Source organism: Protopterus annectens, chromosome 7.part0, assembly GCF_019279795.1.
Source record: "Protopterus annectens isolate FY-2018-M chromosome 7.part0, PAN1.0, whole genome shotgun sequence".
NCBI classification, from domain to species: Eukaryota; Metazoa; Chordata; order Ceratodontiformes; family Protopteridae; genus Protopterus; species Protopterus annectens.
Genome location: NC_056739.1, coordinates 683,793,774 through 683,815,696, shown reverse-complemented (window position 1 = coordinate 683,815,696; position 21,923 = coordinate 683,793,774). Strand labels below are relative to the sequence as shown.

The following is a 21,923-nucleotide window of genomic DNA, read 5'->3' as shown; positions in this document are numbered from 1 at the left end:
ACCTTTATGCCCCATGCCTTGCACAGGGAGCATACGTGTGGCTTGCAATCCCTATGAGTACTAAATGCTTTGGTATACTGTCCAGACATTGTGTTATCCTTGACAAGTGATTCCCTTAAATTATGAATGCTGAAACAGTGAAGAGAATGACATCTACTACTATGCTAAGATTTTACACAAAAGTACTTTATCAAGTGCTTCCTTCTGACAGGCTTCACACATCGCATAAGTGCCTTTTTGTTAGGCATTACTACTGCATGTTCTAGCAATGTCCCAGCTAGGACATCATGTACAACCAAACAGGGGTGTCACAGCACAATTGTGCCTTTTTTACTAATTCACTACATGCTGTGTACCTTTCCACATCCATGGGGTCTTTAATGTGATGATGGCCATTGAACTTCTGCAGATCCTCTTCTGCTGAGTGTATCTGTGTGACTACTTCTCCTTTGAACTTGTTGACAACTTTCCTTCAGCATTCCCAATACTGCTACACCATGTTGCACTTTTCTGTGTTATAGATGGACCCATCTGTTTCGAGGACAGGGCTTCCCTTTTGTGAGCAAGGTACTCTGGTCTGTAACTAGTTGAGTGTTGTTCTGCCATTGCTATGCAGACATTTTTCTAGCTGTCATGCATACCTTCCCATTGTGGCAATTTTCTTTTATACTTTGGATGGTCTCTGCTGGATATTTCGTTTACTGTTTTCAATGTTGTGAGAGCCAGTGATGTGAACTGAAGGTCATGCTGCCCAACTCTAGAAGTCTAAATCTCAAAATGCACTTGCTGGAAGCACTCCTTAAAATGGAGAACATTGACATTTGTGCTGTAACAGAGATCTGGTTCAAAGCAACAGAAAGTACCCCTGCACTAATAGGCTATAACTCATTCCACACCTTTCAGTCCCAGAACTTGGACCGAAGCTCCAAAGGCAGTGGTGTTTCCATATTCATAAAGGATGCACACACCTCCAGACTGGTAGCCCAAAATAACGCATCAGAGATACTTCAGGTGCAGGCTAACATTGGTAAAGACAGAGATTCAAGTCGTAGTCTGCTATAGGTCCCCAACTATGTCCCAAGACTCACACTCCAAGTTTCTAAGCACCCTGGAGAATATTAGGGTCCAACCTAACACTCTCATACTGGGCAACTTCAACTACCCCTCCATTAACTGGGAAAACTATTCATGTACCAATACACTTGCGCAACATTTCCTCAAATTCATTAATTCCAATGTCCTGGACCAGCTCATTCTTACCCTTACTAGAGGTAACAACATCCTTGACCTGATCATTACTAAAATGGGCAACCATTACTCTGCACCAATAGTCAACTCCTCCCTGGTTAGATCCGACCACAAACTAATCACCTTGGAAATCCACATCCCACCCTCCCTCCCCCACCCGTGCAAAGGTAACCACCATGAAAAACTTCTCCAAAGCTAACTTTGGACGCATACAAAAACATAGCTGGCTAACTTCATGGCACCCATACAAATGGAGAATAGTTGCATGACCAACAAATCATACAGCAATGCACTGTACAAACACGTACACAAATGCATGGATCTCACCATACCCAATAGAACCAAGACGATCTCCTCCAAAAAAAGGAAGCCAATCTGGTGGTCCCCTGCCATAATCAAACTCTACAAAAGAAGGAGGAAACTGATGTATAATAAGGTGAAGTCTCAAGACTGGAAAAACGCCCTTATCAGCCTCAACAAAAAGTTGAGATACCTCATCAAATCCTCTAAAGCTAGCTATGAAAACAGAATTGCATCTGATAGTGAAGACAACCACAAGGCCTTCTACTGTTATGCAAAGAATCTCCACAGCAATACCCAGATTTGCTCTGAGCTACTGAACAATGGTAACTCCTATACCGAGCCAACAGATATTGCCAATATACTGCCTGACAGATTCAAGTGCCAACTTTACCCCTTTCTTCCCCCCAAAGGACCAATCACAATATCAGTAGATTTCCAGGCACCCAGTATTACTGTTGCACAGGTTAAAACAGCACTGTCCACGGCCAATAATACAGCTTTTATGGGTCCTGACAATATCCCTGGCTATGTTCTATATGAACTACAGAGTGAACTGGCACCTCACCTGTGTGCCCTGTTCAATCACAGCCTCACTTCAGGCTTTGTCCCTAATGAATGGCGCACTGCTACAGTCATCCATCTCCACAAAGGATGAGTGACTACAGACCCTGGGAACTATCACCCCATTAGCCTGACATGCAAAGCTATGGAATGCATCATCATGGACCTAATAAACAAGGATATAGGGAATCTCCAAACTCTGTATCCCACACAGTTTGGTTTTTGTGAATGGCAGAGCATGCCTGCTCAACCTGGTCAACTTCTTTGAGTCAGTCACCAGAGCTGTGGATGAATGCAAGGTGGTTCATACAGCCTACCTTGATCTGGCCAAGGCCTTTGATACCATTTCCCACTCAGGAATCAAAGAAAAACTCACTAAGCTAGGCATCAACCCCTATATCACTAGGTGGGTTGCAAACTGGCTCACAGATACAACCCACAGTGTAATAGTAGCTGACTCCAAGTCAGACTGCCAACCAATCATGAGTGGAGTCCCACAGGGTTCAGTCCTGGATCCTGTTTGGTATCTACTTGGTATCTACTTCTCTGAAGTCCAGGCCAACATGAAGGGACTCTGGATGACAAAGTTCACAGATTATTGCAAGTTGGGAGCTATTATTAACTCCCCAAGTGATATTGACATCCTACAGAAAGGCCTCACTGAGACCACAGACTGGTGTCAGACCCATGGCCTTAAGCTCAATGCCAAAAAATGTGTCGTCATTCCCTTTGGGAAAAACCTGGTTCCCATGAATTACCACATCGATAGTAGTCCACTGAACACAGAAGACGTTATAAAAGATCTGGGAACACAGGTTGTCAGCAACCTCTCTTTTGATCATCACATTGCCACTGTGGTCAGAAAGTCCTTCTATGTGGTATATCTCATTACTAGGGGTTTTGCATCCAGGAAGAAAAAGGTCATCGTCTCCTTTTACTCTTCCTCATTAGGCCAATTATCGATCACAATGCCCCATTGGGCTTGTACCTCATTAGACACCTGCAACAACTGAAGAGGCCACAAAAGCACCTCACAAAGAGGATCCTAGGCTTAAATAATAGTCCTATATGGACAGACACAAAAAACTCCCAACTATTCTCTGTCTCATGTTGCCTACTTAGAGGCGATCTCTGCTTGACTTACAAAGCCATGTCTGACCTAGCTCTGTTAGAAATGCTACATCTAAAGAAATCGAAATCCCTCTGCACCACACGCTACAGAGACCTTAACCTCATTACTATAATCAACAAAACATGCTGGAAGGACAGGTTCATAACCCAGAGACTGCATATGCTATGGAATAGTCTTCCCATACATGTCAAACAGTGCACCTCACTGGCCCTCTTCAAGACAAGTCTTGACAAGTGGATGGGAAATAGAAAATTCACCCCGGGGATCACTCCAGTGGCTTTACTCGACAGAGGCATTGGGAACTAAGGTCAGGTGGCAAGATGCCAGTGTAATCCTATGGACTAGGCTTGTAAGTGTAACAGAGCACCACTCTGTTTCAATAGTCATAGCGAATTGGCTGCTATAATTTGACAGATGCTGCTGCAGCTGAACTAATTACCATTTAAACTGCTAAACTCAGAGTGGTGTTCCCCTTTTCAAAGAAATTGTGCTTTAAAATATCAAGATGCTGACTAATGTCTAACATCACATTCCTGTCTATCAAATCAAATAAAAATTCAGTATAGGTTTGACAGGATAACATCAAATACTCATAACTTCCCCTCAATGAAATTATTTCTAAAGCACTTTTTTGCAGTAGGACGAAATGCTGTGCACCCCCCTACCTCCCTGAACGCATATATACCAAATGTACAAGTACAGGGAAGAGGGAAAAGACCACACATAGTGTTACCACTGTCTGTGTGAAAACATAAATCACAGTGGCAAGGACTTTCTATAGAGAACAGTCATCAGAGAGAACAAAACTAGTGAATTCAAAATCAGCAGGTTGAATGCTCATTTATTTACAATTCCTTCACTATGTAATTTGCTGGTAGGAGATTTTCTCTGTTAACAAGTCAATATTATCTTTCAGATGAACACAAATGCAATGTTTTTTTTTCTATTTTTTTTTATTTTCTCAGCGAAATCTCTTTATAGCTCTGAATCAAACAGATAACTGAATATTTAAACGCAGAACTATTTTTTAACTTGAACATCTTCATTTCTTCCATTGGACTTTTTTTCATCTACCAACATCATTAACATTTTAGTAAAAAAATGCAATGCCTCCTACAGTCTTTCTGTATTCATGTTTTCACTGAAGTTCCTCTTCAGTCTTCAAAACCCAATTCAGTCTAAGAAAAAAGTAAAAATATTCAGAGCTGCATCCAGCATTCACACACTCAAACCTGAAGATGTTTTCTATTGCACAAGTCTCATTATCTTCTCTCTCCGTCTCCTTTAAAGAAGTGACTGAAATGAACTGAACGGTTGCATTTTCATAGAGCTGTGTTCTGATTTAACCCATATGCCAATGACTGATTGCTGTATCTAATGTTCATCTTCTGGGGCTAACACTTAAATTACTTTTCAACATAGTCTAAAGTACAAGCCAGGCTCACTTTAATAAGCAAAAGAAAAAAAAACTCACTGCATCTTTTCAGTATGTCTTTTAGTTTTGAGCAATGATACATTTTACTGCAAGTCTTGTTTGCATTAAAATGTTATACTTTGTCTTATTTTGGGTTTTGTCAAGTCAGAAAATTTGTTAGATGTTTCAGTCATGCATATATTAACTGCCAATTCTTTTCACATTTGATTTCAGTTTAAATATCTGCTAAAAACATAAAACTTCTGAAAATTGGTTGGCTTCTGTATTATTTTTGTGACATCTCTGTACAGTCCCTTTTATTCCTGTATTTTTTTAAACATTTCCTGAAATGTCCATATTTAAGTTTTGTTGCAAAGGCATGAGTCAGAAGGTTTAGGTTTGATTTCATTCAAAAACTCTAGAACATTTCTTGCTGATTTACCTACATTTTGTCTAAAATGAACATGAAAATTGTGTCTGAGTCTTTCCTTCCTTTCTCCTTTTTGGAGAGCAATATATTTACAGCCCTCTTATTTAAAGGAAAGACATATTTTCACTCATTGTGATATGAAACCTCTTTCACATCTTGCCTATAGTGGACTTTTTTCTTCAGTAAGTAATAAAACTTCTCTCTGAGTCGCAGTTTTTTATTGTTGTTGCATAAAAACAAATTGAAAGGGTAAAGAAATATGAATATACATCACTGCATGTTGTGCTGCCTCCATCCAGGAGTACCATCACATACTCTGAATCAGCTCAAGAAATTTGCAAGGATGAATTACTCACTCTTTGTTTATATATGCTATATTGACCACAGAAGGTTATGATCAGTCTGAATGATAAAGTGATGCCCACATTAATAATTCTGTAATGTAGTGATAGCCCATTTTTTAGCCAAGCACTTTTTCACCTACCTGTACCACCGCATGTGCTAATCCTAACCCTCACCCTACACCTGACCCTAAACCCAACCTTTCAAATTACCTTACTAAAAACATTTCCATAATATTACCCCTAAATAAGGCAGTCACAAACATTTCACACACAACAGTAAATATGCACAACACAAGATGTATCTCCTCCTTTATTCCTGAATCTCACATAAACACCCCCCAGTCCTGAGGTTATTGTATATCTGAAAATGTTTGCCTCACCAGACACTCCCATTTACTTCAACAGTACACATCTCCTAATGCAAAGCAACATTTGAAGTAACTATTTTGCTTAGTTCTGCTTTTGACAACTTCCAACACCAGAAATATTAGTCGGCAACCTTTGCATGTGACAAAGTGCATCATAACCATATATCTATGTGTGTTTGCGTGTGCGTGTGTGCGGGCCCATGTGTGTGTGTGTGTGTGTGTGTGTGTGTGTGTGTGTGTGTGTGTGTGTGTGTGTGTGTGTGTGTGTGTGTTTGTGTGTGTGCATATGTGCATATGGTGTGTGTGTGTGTGTGTGAGCAACCATATATAAATATATATGAGTGACATTCACTGGTGAGCAGTCAGGTTATCAAGCATTATGTACTGTGGTAGTAAAAGTGATTACATGTCAGTGTGATTGAATGTGAAACTAATCAAGTCTGAGGTGATTTCATGCATTGAGTTGTAGTGTTTGCTAAGTATGTGACAGATAGTATATATGTCTTGAAAATGGTAATTGACAAGTATGTGATGTTTACTATATTTGGGTGCTTGTAGAGGGTGGTATGTGAATACCTGAATAGTGTCTGTGTGAATGTATGCTGTGAACTGTAAATGGTTGTGGTGTGGCAGTATTGTGCTATTATAAGTGTTTTTATCCTTCATCTCACAATTACATTACATACCGAAAGAAAGATAAGTTACAATTTTTCATTTCTTGATCTGTTTTAATTCATTTTAACAGTCTAAATGGAGCTTTGCAGCATCGACACAGCAGAACAGCTTAATACCTGCACTGACTTTATCTGCTGAGATGGGTACACCTCCATCATCTGCTTCTGTCACTCATTCTCAGAAAATAAATATTGTTCCAAGTAATATGCATGTAGCTATCCAGGATAATATACCTTCAGAAGCTGATTTGTCTGTACTAGAAGGAATATGCAGTGTCAGTGGATACATTTGTGAGTACATTTTAAGTGAAGCTACTGCACCTTCAGTGCCATTAACAGTTGGTATTTGAATGAGGTGTGCTGTAGTGTTAAATGTTTTTCATTGTATATTGGCTACGCCACCATTTCTTTTACTAGTAAAATCATTATGGATAATGTCACAGCCATGAGGTAGTGCTTCTTCATATTTTGTTTTGGATTTAACACATTTTTCTGTTTTTTTGATTATATCAAGCCTGTACAGAGATATCCAGCAGGTCTGTCATTTTGTTACACGCACACATACACACATATATAGATAGATAGATAGATAGATAGATAGATAGATAGATAGACAGATAGATAGAGATACAGATATAGATATTTAGCTATACATATAAAAGCTATTTTTTATTCCAGCAAGGCTGTTCCAGAAAGGTGTTATTAGGGTGACTAAATACTCTATTATGTATGGCAGGTCATATATTGTGCTTAGACTTCTGCTGGAGTGTAAAGTTTTGTGATAAGGTTTGAATATATTTGGTTTAATTTTAGATATTTATTTTGTAACTAGATATTTAAGAATTAACACATCAATGGTATTAAAATGGCATATCTGGGTGGTTTATTGTACTTTTAGATTGCTTGTACATGATTTGTGTAAACCATTATTCCATATTCAGTTTGGAAATAAGTGACTAATCTGTCGCACCCTACTTTAGAGGTGAAGGGCAAATCTCTTATTAAGAATCACCTGCTAAAAGAACTTTCTCTTATTTTTGGACAATTTTAATGTGTAAGTTTATTCACGGACATTCCTATACTCAATACAGGTAGTCTAAAATATTTAATCAATAAAATTAAGTGCTAGACATACGTAAAAAGACTGGGAACACATTTTATAACTGTATCCTTAAATTAATTCTTGACTGATGTGCAACCCATCATGCAAGCTTTGTGGATTTATAATGTCACCTCAGTCAATGACATGAATTTATTTAATGCTTCAATCCTTTCTTACATAAAAATGATCCAATCCCTTATTTTGGAATACCTAACAGTAGCCGGGAAATGTAAAACTAGAAATTGAAAAAAACCCTATCTCTCCTTCTCTTCCTGTATTATTAATATGGTGTTACTAGTTAGTAAATGAATACAATAAAATTAATGTCCAGTGGTGGCAACTTAAGTTACAAATGCTGGTCCAAATTTGTTATGATGCTTGAAAAGTATGAACAGTATAAAAAGTGGCATATTGAAAAACTGAAGATATCTCACATTATTATAGATAGATATGTGAATGATTCAATTTAATATGATTCATTTGTGTAATAATTTATTATATGATGATATGTTTTTGCTTTAGTACGTATGCTTTATTTTAATACAGTTTATATAAGTTGTGAAATTTAGTACATGCATTAAATTATTTGAAATGTGCATTCTCTACTGATTAGTCAATAAAAACATGTAAACAAAAAAAAGTTTGGGATTGATACTTGTACCATACCATATGGCTTGGCTGAATTAGTACTTTTCAACCATTGCTAGATGATATGTGTTGTGTTATTCTTTCCGGATGCATCATTTATACAAGGCAATCATGAGTTATCAGAATGTTGCTACAGAAAGCTGTTGTCCTATAAAACATGTATCATGGGATTTAATATGTTTGTAGAGCTGACCCAGGATAGTTTGAAAATGCCATATTTCAGCCAGACAATGCTGTAAGACTGATGCTTTTATTAAAGGGACCTTTCCATCTAAATTACATAAACCTCTAATGCATGAAAACATGTTATGTTGAGTTTATTTAGAAAAAATATAAATGTCTATAGCGAACACATGAATATATTCTGACAAAAGTGTTTCTAGAATGGGGCAAAAAGGGGGTGTTTCCCTTGGAGAAAATTATTAGGGGACTTGATTAGCAGTTGCCAATTAAGCATTATTGAAGTATCAGTATTCGGAAATGAATGCTGATTCTGTTCTTGTGGTCAGGACTGAAGAGCTGATGCATGTTGTGTATGGCAATATAACTGTAGCAAGTGGTTTGTGACAGTTTTAAGGAGAGGATTTTTTTTGTTTGTTTTTGTCTTCAGATTGAAGAACTGCACCAAGTGCCACACATCTCAATTGCTGGTGCTTGAGTACGGAGCAATAGAAAATACGAATGGGTATAGGATTTGGCTAGCTATGGCGTGGCACTTGGCACAAGAAGGTGCCCATATTGTAATAAGCAGTCGAACACAGGAACATGTTGATACAGCACTGGCACAGCTGAAGTCTGAAGGTCTTAATGTTTCAGGAATTGTTTGCCATGTAGGAAATGAAGATCACCTAGAAAGGCTAGTCAAGGTGCCTGTTGAAAAGTATGGTGGGATTGATATTTTTGTGTCTAATGCAGCAACAAACCCCTTTGTAGGCAATATGCTGGATTGCAGCAAGGAAACATGGAACAAGATACTTGATGTAAATCTGACAGCAGTCTTCCTCTTAATAAAACTTACTGTTCTTCATATGGAGAAACGAGGTGGTGGTGCCATTGTGTTAATATCCTCTATTGCTGGTTACAATTCCACACTGGGTGTTGGTCCATATTGTGTAAGCAAGACTGCCCTTTTAGGACTGACCAAGGTCCTGGCTTCTGAGTTTGGTCACATGAATATTCGTGTGAACTGTTTTGCACCTGGACTCATTAAGACAAGATTCAGTACACATCTGTGGCAAAATACAGATCTAATGAAAGGGGTAAATAGAAAATTGCCTTTGAAGAGGTCTGGGAACCCGGAAGAGTGTGCTGGTGCAGTGTCTTTTCTTTGCGCATCTGATGCTTCCTATATCATTGGGTAGACTCTCATTGTGAGTGGTGGAGGCCAAGCCAGACTCTAAGAAGATTTGGTTTTTGAGGGAGAAGTTGGAGCTTCTGAAAGCTTTGATAATGGGGGCACCTGCTTTCAATATGTGGAGCTGGAAGGATTTAATTTTTTGCCCATCCTCCTTTTGTAAAGGCAAAAATTGTATGCTTATATCTGAAGATTAGAATTTCATAGCTTTAAGGTGCACATAAAGATGCACTGGTATCATTTCATTGGTTCTCACACAATGAGTTAAACATCATTTCTTGGTTGATATAAAATGTTTTTCTGTAGCATTGTATCAAGAAAGCTAATCAGAAGAAAGTCATATGAGGAGGGAGGCTGGCATAATGGTTAAGGTTTTACCTTACAGACGCAAAGTGAAGGGTTTGATACTCAGATGGGGCAATTGGCTATGCTTAAAATAGCCCTCAAGAGCAGTTAGCCTAGTACTAATCTATGGACCTATAAGCTATATACAGCTCTGTATTCTAAAATCTGAACAAAAAAAAAAAAAGAGGAGAGGGCAGCAATCCAGCTGCACCTCTGATTATGTAGTATTTTAACATCAAGACAACTCTGGGGATATTGGTTGTGCAGCCTTCCAAGCTTATAACACTTGCTCTTAGTTAATGATTCTTTGAGGTCTACATTGGCTGCATTATAAACACTAACAGCTCTTTTGCTGTTCTTCGTTATTTACTGAATCCATTTTTGTAATTTTAGAAAGTTTCTAAGATATAAGCATCCACCCATCCATCCACAACCCCCTTTTCGCATTTCTACACATGGGGTTGGGGTGTCACTTAGTGATAACCATCTAGAGCCAATGTTCACACCACCTGATTGCTAACCCTGTCATGGCAATTTTTCCATACCACATACTTGCACACACACTCATACCTATGGCCAATTTATAGTGTTCAAACCACCTACTGCATGCTTTTGGAATGTGGAAAGAAAGCGAAGCACCCACCCATGCAATCATGGGGCGGATATGCAGATTCTGCACTGAAGGCACCCCAGCCGAGAACTGAACAGGAGAACCTCTTGCTGTGAGGCAACAATGCTGTCTGTTGCATCACTGCTCTCCTGTAAATCAGTACAATGAACACTAGCAGATACTGACACACCATTTGCTTTTCAATAGCTCTTTTCTGTTGAAGCAGGAAACAAAGAAGGTTGTTATGCAGGACATTATCTTCCATGCCTGTTGTTTTGTTTCATGCTATAAATAGCAGATGGGCAAAAAATGGCTGTACTAGAAAAATACCCAGTGAAATAGGTGTAGCAGCAGCTCATATCTGGACAACAGACAGCTTATTTTGTTTATTTATTCCTTAATTTATAATGAAAAATAAATTCATTCCAGTGTCATATAAAGTTCAATTGGCAAGTTGTCAAATAGAACTTATTTTATGAAGAGGTTCACGGTGCCTAATATGCCACTGAAGCTCTAACATGGTCTGCAAGAGTGGTTTGCTCACATTTTGTCACTTGTTGAGCTGAGTCACCCAAGGTGAACCTTAATTTCAGATACTTAAGTTCACCTCATGGGAAAATGAATCACTCTGGTGGTCAGCTCAGCTGAGCAAAAAACTGTTTTACCTTTTCTGTTGGGAGTCTTGCAGAAAGCAGGCTTCTTCTTGTGTACATTAATTCAACAGTTTGTGCCAGTATCTGATCACTGAGCTGTCCTCCAGTGACCAAAGTGGTGAGTTCCAATAAAAAAGAGAGAACGAGAGCAAAAGTTAATAGGATTTTAACTCCAGTTCTCAACTGTTTTGTCTGAGTTGTAGTGGTGCAATAGTGATGTGACTGGCTTTGTAGTCAAAGGTTATGGGCTTGTGTCCACTAGAGAAATAATTACTTTATTAAGCTTTAAATGGCAGTGGAATTTTTAACCAGATTGTTTAATGAAATTTTGGAAAGTCAGAGGATATCTGAGGAGTGGAGAAAAAGTGTTTTGGTGCCTATCTTTAAGAATAAGGATGATGTGCAGAGCTGCAGTAACTACAGAGGGATAAAATTGATGAGTCGCAGCTTGAAGTTATGGGAAAGAGTAGTGGAAGCTAGGTTAAGAAGGGAGATGATGATTAGTGATCAGCAGTATGGTTTCATGCCAGGAAAGAGCACTACAGATGCAATGTTTGCTCTGAGAGTGTTGTTGGAGAAATACAGAGAAGGTCAGAAGGAGTTGCATTGTGTCTTTGTGGACTTAGAAAAAGCATATGACAGGGTGCCTAGGGAGGAGTTGTGGTATTGTATGAGGAAGTTAGGAGTGGCAGAGAAGTATGTAAGAGTGGTACAGGATATGTACATGGGTAGTGTGACATTGGTGAGGACTGCGGTGAGAGTGACAGATACGGTTAAGGTGGAGGCGGGATTACATCAAGGATCAGCTCTGATCCCTTTCTTATTTGCAGTGGTGATGGACAGGTTGACAGATGAGATCAGACAGGAGGCCCTGTGGACTATGATGTTTGCAGATGACACTGTGATATGTAGTGAGAGTAGGGACCAGGTTGAGGAGACCCTGGAGAGGTGCAGATATGCTTTAGAGAGGAGAGGAATGAAGGTCAGCAGGGCTAAAACAGAATATCTCTGTGTGAATGAGAGGGAGGGTAGAGGAATGGAGGAAAGGTGAGGATGCAGGGAGTAGAGGTGGCGAAGGTGGATGAGTTTAAGTACTTGGATCAACAGTTCAGAGTAATGATGAGTGTGGAAGAGAGGTGAAGAAGAGAGTACAGGCAGGGTGGAATGGGTGGAGAAGAGTGTCAGGAGTGATTTGTGACAGACGGGTACCAGTAAGAGTGAAAGGGAAGGTCTACAAGAGGGTAGTGAGACCAGCTATGTTATATGGGTTGGAGACGGTGGCACTGACAAAAAGGCAGGAGTCAGAGCTGTAGGTACAGATATGTGCAAACCTATGCCCTGTGTGTCCAAAAAGTAATGCAAAATAATTATTATTTTTTTTAATGCCCATATTATGTTTGCTTTGCTTGCAGCAGTGCATAAACATGCTGGTATGCAAAAAAAATATATTTAAAATTTAAAAATGAAAAATAAGAAAAATGTGAGAATAATGCATTATAGGGCCCTGCATGGAGTATGTACAATGGTAGATTTCTGTGGCTGCTAAGGAGGCAGGCTCTGGAATAGTGTAGTATCCAGATTGTGTGTATGGATCTGTATGCAAATGAGCTGTGATTACTGAATAGCAAAAATTGGCTACTGTGTCCACAGATAAAATCCAGATAGACCCAGAACCATGTTGGTGTCCACAGAAGAGCTAGAGGACATCAAAAGGGGTGTGTCACTATACACTTAAGCTGATTGGAGCTCAGCAGCACCCATTTGCATGGTGCACCTCTCAGCTAAGCGGGGGGTGGGGTGTCCAGTGTTGCAAAGCTTTCTTTAGCTTCTGGGTGCTTGTTTTAGCTGGTTTGGGCAAGTTTATGCACCTCGCCACTATGCTTAGCAGGGAAGGCAGTTAAAAAAAAGGAAATAGCCTGTAAAAGCCAGTCATGTATAAATTATTGATAACCCATGTTCCACTTACACTGGGCCATTCAATCCCCTCAGCGATGTACCTGGCAGGTGGAATGTATCATAGTTAGTGAATCACACAGGCTGCATTTGCAGCAGACCATTATAAATTATGCATAAACCCTACAATCTGATTTCTTCCCTATACTCTGCATCAGTGGAGTACAGACCTGGGAATTGTAACTGACAGAATGCTAGGGGATGCTGCTGCTCTGCTACATCTGTATGTGGTAGAAGCTGAGGTCAGTGCTGATGCTGCTACTGACAATAGGCCTAGACTGAGAAGGAAAAGAGTGTCAAGGCCCAGGTAACCTTCCAGGAGCTACATGAGTTGGAAATTGTCGAGCACTACAGTGTGAACAGGGGCATACTACAAGAACTCACAGAGGTCTGCCACCCTCAACTCAGAACCAGAGCCAACAGAGGGGAACCCATCCCAGTGGAAACAAAGGTATGTGTAGCTCTTAAAATAGTAGCTACAGGTACTTTTCAAAGACCAACTGAGGACATGATGGGGGTCTCACAGGCATCAGCATCCAGGGTACTCCACCAGTTCCTAGCTGCCATGCAAGAACATCCCAGTGAGCACATTTATTTACCCCACACCCCTGAGGAGAGGGCCAGCAGTATGCATCTCTTCTACCATGTAGCACACTACCCTGAGGTGCTGGGTGCCATAGACTGCATTCATGTACACATCAAAGCACCGCCCAGTGAGGAGGGTAGAGTCTATGTCAACTGCAAGGGGTATCACTCCATCAACTGCCAGGTCATGTGCAATGCCCAGGGCATTATCATGAATTTGTGTGCTGGCAGCCCTGGCAGTTATCATGACTCCCATATCTGGCACACATCACAGCTGTACCAGATATTTGCCAGGGGGGACATCCAGTACGGCCATCTACTGGGAGATGCTGGCTATGCACTAGAACTGTGGATGATGACACCCATCAGAAATGCATGCACACCCACTGAACAACTCCATAATGAGGCACACGCACAAACTAGGAACATCATAGAGTGTGTGCTTGGGCTGCTCACGTCACGGTTCTGATGTCTCGATATACCTGGTGGAGTCCTGCAGTACTTTCCAGCCACATGTGCACAGATGTTCACAGTATGTACCATGCTACACAATATGATCCTGCAGAAACAGCTGCAGCAGGATCAACACAGGGAAGGGACACACAGCCCCCCACCACTGACAAGGTCCCCAGAGCCACACCTACAGGTGGACTCGGAGGAGGAACCCCCTGAGTCTGTCCCTGTAGGCAGACATAGACATGCCCAGTATGCTCTAGCCTTCGCAAAGAGGCAACACATAGCACATACACTGACAACCTAGGGTCCTAGGGACTAACACCTTACTCTGACTCACATACATAGTAAAAAGGATGCCGGCCACACAAAACAAACTGTACCTCACCATGTATTGGCTGTATACTGCGTGCATCAGACAGAGTCAGTCCTGCAACACAGGTATCTCAACTGTTGCATTCACAAGGTAAGTCACTCTCCTTTACAACAAATGTATGGGGTGCTACACTATGGTAGCTTATGTATGGACCTGCTGCATGTATGCAAAGGAATTGAGTGGGCTACTGGCTACTTGCAGAGAACTAACAGCTATGTGAAACAACAGATACTCTGTCCAATATTGACTGCCTATAATATGCAGTAGGTCACAAGGCAGCAAAACCCACTGCAATATGCAAGGGAAATATCAAACAGTGGGGTCACAGGACAGAAGCACAACTGTCAATGCTAGAATTCCCTAACCCCAACACATCAGTCTTCCCATACAACTGCAGTAACAGCATGTTTGCATGGATATATCAGCAGACTGCACAATCCCAGGGCTGTCCCAAACAACCTGGCTACATGTTCTAATTTCCACAGTATGCAGGGGTGAAAGCGTTATGTCTGTCTGCTGTTGATAGTGTGAGGAATTAAACCTCATGTTCTAGTGGGTGGTGTGGCTCAGTGGGCTAAGTACAGTAGCATGGTGGATGGTGTTCATGGTTCAAAGCTGGCTGCACCTACAACTTTTGCATGTGAAGTACTCCTATGGTAGGAGTCCCACAGACTGCCAATATGCCCCGGTCTATTACTGCAAGACAGCTGGACAAAGCCAGAGACCATGGAGGGACAGAGGTCCAAACCTACAGACATTATACATGCTCAGAGTAACCTAGAAGGTGGCTAGTATAACAGCAGGTTGCTACAGGTCAAAGTAGCAGCAGGATGTAAAGGCCATCACTTAACTGTGTCAGTACTTACAACAATTCAGTGGGCTCCATTTAGTAGTATAGTACCAGAAAACATAACTGTATGAGGAACAGAGCAGACATATGTGATGGAATTCTGGACATCGTGCTAAAACATGTACAGTGAGAGGTGTGAAGACTGTCACCCTTTGTGTGGTATGACATAATGCACCCCAGTCACATCATACCTACAACCACTTAGAGGCAGAAATCTGGACAAAGCCATGAACAATAGTGGGACAAAGGCCCAAATATAAGGAGAAGGGTTAACTACTGGCCAGACAAATGTAGAAAGTGCAAAGTATAACAGGTTGTGCAGTAGCATGGGTTTCCTGGTGTATATAGGTTCAGTAACACAAATGTCTGGCATCATTTCCTTAACTCAAATGTCTGGCATCATTTCCTAACATCAATTTATAATGATTTGCCACTGATGTACCGGAAAATCACAGTGCTATGTAAAACGTACCATACATATGATGCAACACTCTGTGCAGTCTATTACAATCTGTACAGTTGATAGGTATGAGTCATATAATACATTCGGCACACAGCTGGGGAATTCCTTGGACAAAATATCAGGAAGGTGCTGGACTGTTGAATCAGGTGCAGCAGCAAACAAAATCCTGGACTGGAGTACAGGCAGTTCTGGCCTGGAATCACTTTGTAAGTACTGACAGTCACAATGGGCATACTCCTACACTTAGCTAACACACAACTTCACCTACATTGACATCCCTGTTATATATATATATATATATATATATATATATATATATATATATATATATATATATATATATATATATATATATATATATATATATATCCTTATATATATATATATATATATATATATATAGATATATATATATATATATATACATATATAGCCGTCCATGTGTATATGTGTGTGGGGATGTATGAATGTGCACACTCACACACACAATGCTGGGATTATTTGCACCTACACACATGACAGTTGACGGATGGTAACACGCCAAGGCTGCATAATGACATAATCCACCCAACCACAGAACGCTGTGTCTGTTGAATGTCACCCTGTAGACAGACAATGCAGGACTTGGACAGGCCATATTGTCACTAGCCAATTGTCCACCTAGCATACTGCAACCAGCCAGAAGTGGTGATACTGGTAACAGTACACACACAGCAGGGGTATTAACAGGTACCCCACTGCTAAGACAGTAGATACTATAACAGCATAAAGCAGGTTCACTCTGCAGGCCACACATGCTGTTCATAGGTTCATAGGTTCATAGGTTCATACTAGGCTATCTGCCCTAGGGCATTTATAAGCCTAGCCAGAGTGTGTTTGGCTTTTGCCACCCATTTTAAATTAATTTTGCTATGCCTTTTTTTGAGGTTAGTATACTGTACCTCTGTCTAACAGTGACACAGAAGTGATAGCCGGGGTAAACCTATGATCTCCCATCCACTCATCAAGATTCCTCTTGAAGAGAGTCAATGTGGGACTCTGCCTAACCTGGACTGGGATTTTATTCCAGAGTGGAGGGAGCCTCTGGGTTATGAATCTGTCCCTCCAGCATGTCCTATTTATTTCAGTGCTGAGGTTCAAGTCTCTCGAGCGCGTAGCTCGATGGGATTTGGATTTTCTGAGGTGCAGCATGTCCATTAATTCCAGGTTGGACATGGCTTTATACGTCAGGCACAGATCGCCTCTGAGCAGGCGGTATGCCACTGAGTAGAGCTGGAGTTTCTTTAACTGGGCAGCATATGGCATCTGTTTGAGCCCTTTGATCCTCTTGGTGAGGTACTTTTGGGGTCTTTCCAGTTGCTGCAGGTGTCTGGTAAGGTACATCCCAAAAGGGCATTGTACTCAATTATGGGCCTGATGAGGGATGAGTAAAGAGGCACGATGACCTCCCTGATCTAGATGTGAATCCCTTCATGATTAGGTGGGCTATATAAAATGTTTTTCTAACCACTTTGGCCACGTGGTTGTCAAATGAGAGATTGCTATCAACTTGGATCCCCAGGTCCCTAATGACTTCTTCTGTACTTAATGGATTACCACCTATGTGGTAATTTGTGGGCACTTTGTTTTGCCAAAGGGGATGACTATACACTTTTTGGCGTTTAGCTTGAGGCCATGGCTCTGGCACCAGTTGTCTGTTTCTTTGAGGCCCTTTTGGAGGATGCTTGTGTCGGCTGGAGAGTTGATTATGGTGCCCAGTTTGCAGTCATCTGCGAACTTGGTCAGCCACAGTCCTTCTGTGTTGGCCTGTACCGCCGAGTAATATATACCGAACAAGAGAGGTCCCAGGACTGAGCCTTGTGGGACGCCACTTGTAACTGGTTTGGAGTCTGACATGGCTCCAGCAATTCTAACCATGTGGGTTCTGTCCTTGAGCCAGTTTGCAACCCATCTAGTGACATAGGGGTTTATATTTAAGCTGGTGAGCTTATCTATAATGCCCGAGTGGGGTATTGTATCGAAGGCTGCTCTGAGGTCGAGGTAGGCTGTGTGGACCACCTTCCCTCGTCAATGGCCTTGGTGACTGTTTCAAAGAAATCGACCAGGTTTAAGAGGCAGGATCTGCCCTTAACAAAGCCAAACTGGGTAGGATCCAGTGTCTGTAGGTCCCCAATATCTTTATTTATGAGGTCCATGATGATCCTTTCCATAGCTTTGCAGACCAAGTTAGTCAGGCTTATGGGGCATAGTTTCCAGGATCCGTTGAGGCACCACCTTTGTGGAGAGGGACCACTGTTGCTGTACGCCACTCTTTGGGTACATATCCTGTAGTAAGGCTAAGATTGAACAGTAGTTTTATGTTTGGGTTTAGCTCTTCTTGGAGTTCATGTAGGGCAGCCGGACACCACCTGGTCCCATTGATGCTGTTTTTTTTGCTTTGGAGAGGGCGGCTCTTACCTGAGCATCTGAGATGTCAGAGGGCAGCACTCTGTTGGGATAGATATTTGCCCTTTTGGTGGGGAGAGGGGGGAGAAGTTTGCACTGAACCTGTCAGCTAGGATGTTGGCAATGTCTGTGGGCTCGGTGTATTTTTTGTCATTTTGGACTAATTCTGAGCATATCTGGGAATTACAACCCAGGTTCCTAACATAACTAAAGAAAGCCTTGTGATTATCCTTAGTGTCCTGTGCAATTTTTCTCTCGAAGCTGGCCTTAGACGATTTTATGAGTGCCCGTAGTTTTTTGCTAATACTGATCAGAGATGCCTTCCCTTTTTGGGATTTTGCTCTATCATGTAGTAGCTTCCTCCTTCTGTTGTATAGTTTGTTTATGGCTGGGGTCCACCAGACAGGACGTCTGCCTTTGGAGGATTGGGTCTTGGTTTTATTTGGGATTGCATGATCCATGCATTCCTGAAGGTGTTCATAGAATGCGTTTATAAAGGATTCTGCGGTCTGGGCGTATTTTCCACAGGCCCGGGGGCTTTGAAGGATTTCGCCTCTGTTTTGAGGCGTGTGAAATTTGCTTTAGAGAAGTTTTTCACTGTGGTTTTCTGGGCAGGGGGTGGGGTCGGGATGTGAATATCCAGTGAGATTAGTTTATGGTCTGATCTTACCAGTGAGGGATACACTTCTGGTCTGGAGCATAGTGTCCCCATGTTGGTGATGATCAGGTCCAGTATGTTTTCCCCTCTTGTGGCAGTGGTAACAAGTTGTTCCATAGCATTTGAGTTTATAAATTCTAGGAACCTTTGGGCTAGGGTGTTGGAGCTAGAGTAATGCTCCCAGTCTATGTTTGGGTAGTTGAAGTCACCCAATATAATGGTGTTTGGAGAGACCTTCATATTTTCCAGTATTCTCAGGAAGGCCAAGTGGGATTCCTGTGTTTGGGAGGGTGGTCTGTAGCAGGCTATAAACTGGAAGGCAGTTTTACCCACAGTTAGTTGCACATGGATAGTCTCTGATGCTTCGTGCTGTGCCACCAACCTGGAGGTGTGGGTATCTTTGAATATTGATACCCCTCCTTTTGTGGTTCGGTCCAAGTTTTGGGGCGAAAAGCATGGTATGAGGTATAACCTGGTAGTGCTGGGGTGCTCTCGAGCCTTGAACCAGGTTTCTGTTACTGCACAGATATCGATGTTCTCCATGCTAAGGAGAGTTTCGAGTGTGTGCATCTTGAGGTTTAGACTTCTGGCGTTGAGTAGCATTACTCTTAGTTTCTTATCCCTTGTGATACCTATGGAGGTGGGTTTGTCTTTTGAGCCTTGCCTAAAGGCACTATGGGGGTAGCAAGAGCCTTTGCCAATATCCAAAGCCCAGGGTGACAGGTGCAAGCTGTCCCTAGCGAAGCATCGTGGCTTGTTGAGCATGTCATCCCAGGCTGACAGGCATTGGATCCCCTTTGAATGACACCAACACTTAAGCCAATTGTTGAAATTGATCATCTTGTCTTCATATTGTGGCATCATTCTTGGTGAGGGTAAGATGCTACTCAAGGTCAGGGTCATACCGGCCTGGGCTACATGCTCAGAGAGCTCCTCTATGTCTCTTTTCATGTAGTCCAGGGAGGTACGTCTCAGGTCATTCACACCAGCATGGACAATGACTGAGTCATATTTGTACTTGCATAGCCCACAAGTACTGTTGCTGCAGATACATGCAAACCAGATGTAATTGGTGGTGCATGCAATAAGTACAGTGAGATATAGTGTATAATAGTAGGTAGGTAGGGGTTCTAGTTTCACATCAGCCACCTTGTTTGTGTGTATGTCGATACTTCCCTTACAGCAGTACAGATATGCCCATCTGGCCTATGTCTGTGCAATGGTCAATCATATTATGGCCCTGTGACTAACATCCTCCTCAACATTGGCCTCCTTCATGAGGCCTGGTAATGTCATCCACCTTAACAGCACTGACTGACAGTCTCAAAGCAGATAAGCTTAGTGGCTCATTCAATAAGTACATAGTACTCTAGTGTATGCTAATGGATAGGTAGGGGTTCTAATCTCAATAAAGGCAACTGTGTGTGTGTGAGTGTATAAATATATTCCCATGGAGCAGTACATATATGGTCATGTGGGTGTGCAACTTTCATGCATTTTACTGCCCTGACAGTGATTGCAGGCCCTAAATAGCCCACATCTACCTAGGCATAAATGCTATCTGCCACCACTTACATTTGTATGTACAGAACACCCAGGTGACACGTATCAAGGGTAGCAGAACTTGTCACAGCGTATGCATGCATGATCATGCTGACTGCCCCCATTGTCCCTGATGCTCTGTTCTACAGATATGCACCTAGGTAACCATGCATGTATACAGCCGTACCTTGCTGATGTCATATGTCTGCTGTGCTGCCATGCCATCCTGTGCCACTGTATTGCCACCAAGTCTCCATAGCTTAGCAACTCAGAACCCTGGAACAGAAACATACACAGTTCTGTGAGACACCTGACATTCTGCAACACTACCACCAATCTAACATCATGCAACAAAGGTACACAAAGTTTGATGTGTACTCATGACACATGTCAGTATACAGCAGCTGTCATGGTATAACACTATTGCAGTTCAAAACTACATGTAATATATTATAGTCACACTGTGCATCAGACACATATTTGCATATCCCTGCATCGATGGTATGGATGGCAGGGATGTGGCATAGGTATCATCACATGTATGGGGTGTGGTGTGGGAGTGCCAGAGGCCTAGGCTGTGCCAAACAGTTGACAGCATGTGTGTGAGCCAGGAAGGCTGCTGGCTAGCTGGGACATAGAGAGGTGCCGTGTGTGTCTGTTGGTGACCTGCATGTGACAATGATGTTTGAGTGTGTGTTAATCTCAGTACTAGCCCTACACGTGTGTATGTTGGACAGCTGTGGACCGTTCATGGCAGAATGGACAGTTCACCATCTCTGGCCATGAACACAGGAACTGGCTCTGCCAGGTGTGGCACTGGCACCACCATGCCAAGGGTCAGATGCGGTGCTACTGGCGTGTCATGGTGTGGACAGTACACTCCATTCTGTAGTGCTGGAGGTACTGCCACCACAGGAGTGTGAGTGTGCATAGCCACATGGACTCTCAGCAGATGGTGTTGCTGACCTACATCCATTTGTGATGCCCGACTCCAACCAGATGTTCCAACACAGACAATGTGCAGTTAAGGCCTGACAATGTCTCACCCCATGATCTGTCCACTACATCAGTGAAAGGATCCATGGCATCAACAATGTGGTGGCGGGAGTCACAGATGTCAGACTGTGCTGCATCCATAATCCTGAGCATCTGTCTGTTGTTGCATTCGGAACGCCCCTCCATGATGGACCAAAACATGCATCAAGTGACCCGTGATGTGACACCTGTGACAGGTGGTGGATGGGCAGCAGTTCTCCCTAGAGTACCCCTGTTAATCTGCCTGTGTAAGACCACACCATCTCTCTGGCTATGGCCAGTGTCTACACTCACTGATGCCATAGATGCTACACTCTCCTGTTTGATGTCGCCACACTCTGGCTGTCCGATATCTGTGGCCTCATGGGGGATAGATA

The 21,923-nt window shown here is 42.0% G+C and overlaps 1 protein-coding gene across 1 annotated transcript; it reads left to right on the top strand.

Annotated features, from left to right (window-relative positions):
- Positions 1 to 8,928: 8,928 nt before the first annotated feature.
- Positions 8,929 to 9,585, top strand: LOC122805837 (dehydrogenase/reductase SDR family member 4-like). Its single transcript, XM_044076091.1, has one exon. It carries the CDS (start codon positions 8,929 to 8,931, stop codon positions 9,583 to 9,585), a length of 657 nt encoding a protein of 218 aa, XP_043932026.1.
- The last annotated feature ends 12,338 nt before the right edge of the window (positions 9,586 to 21,923 follow it).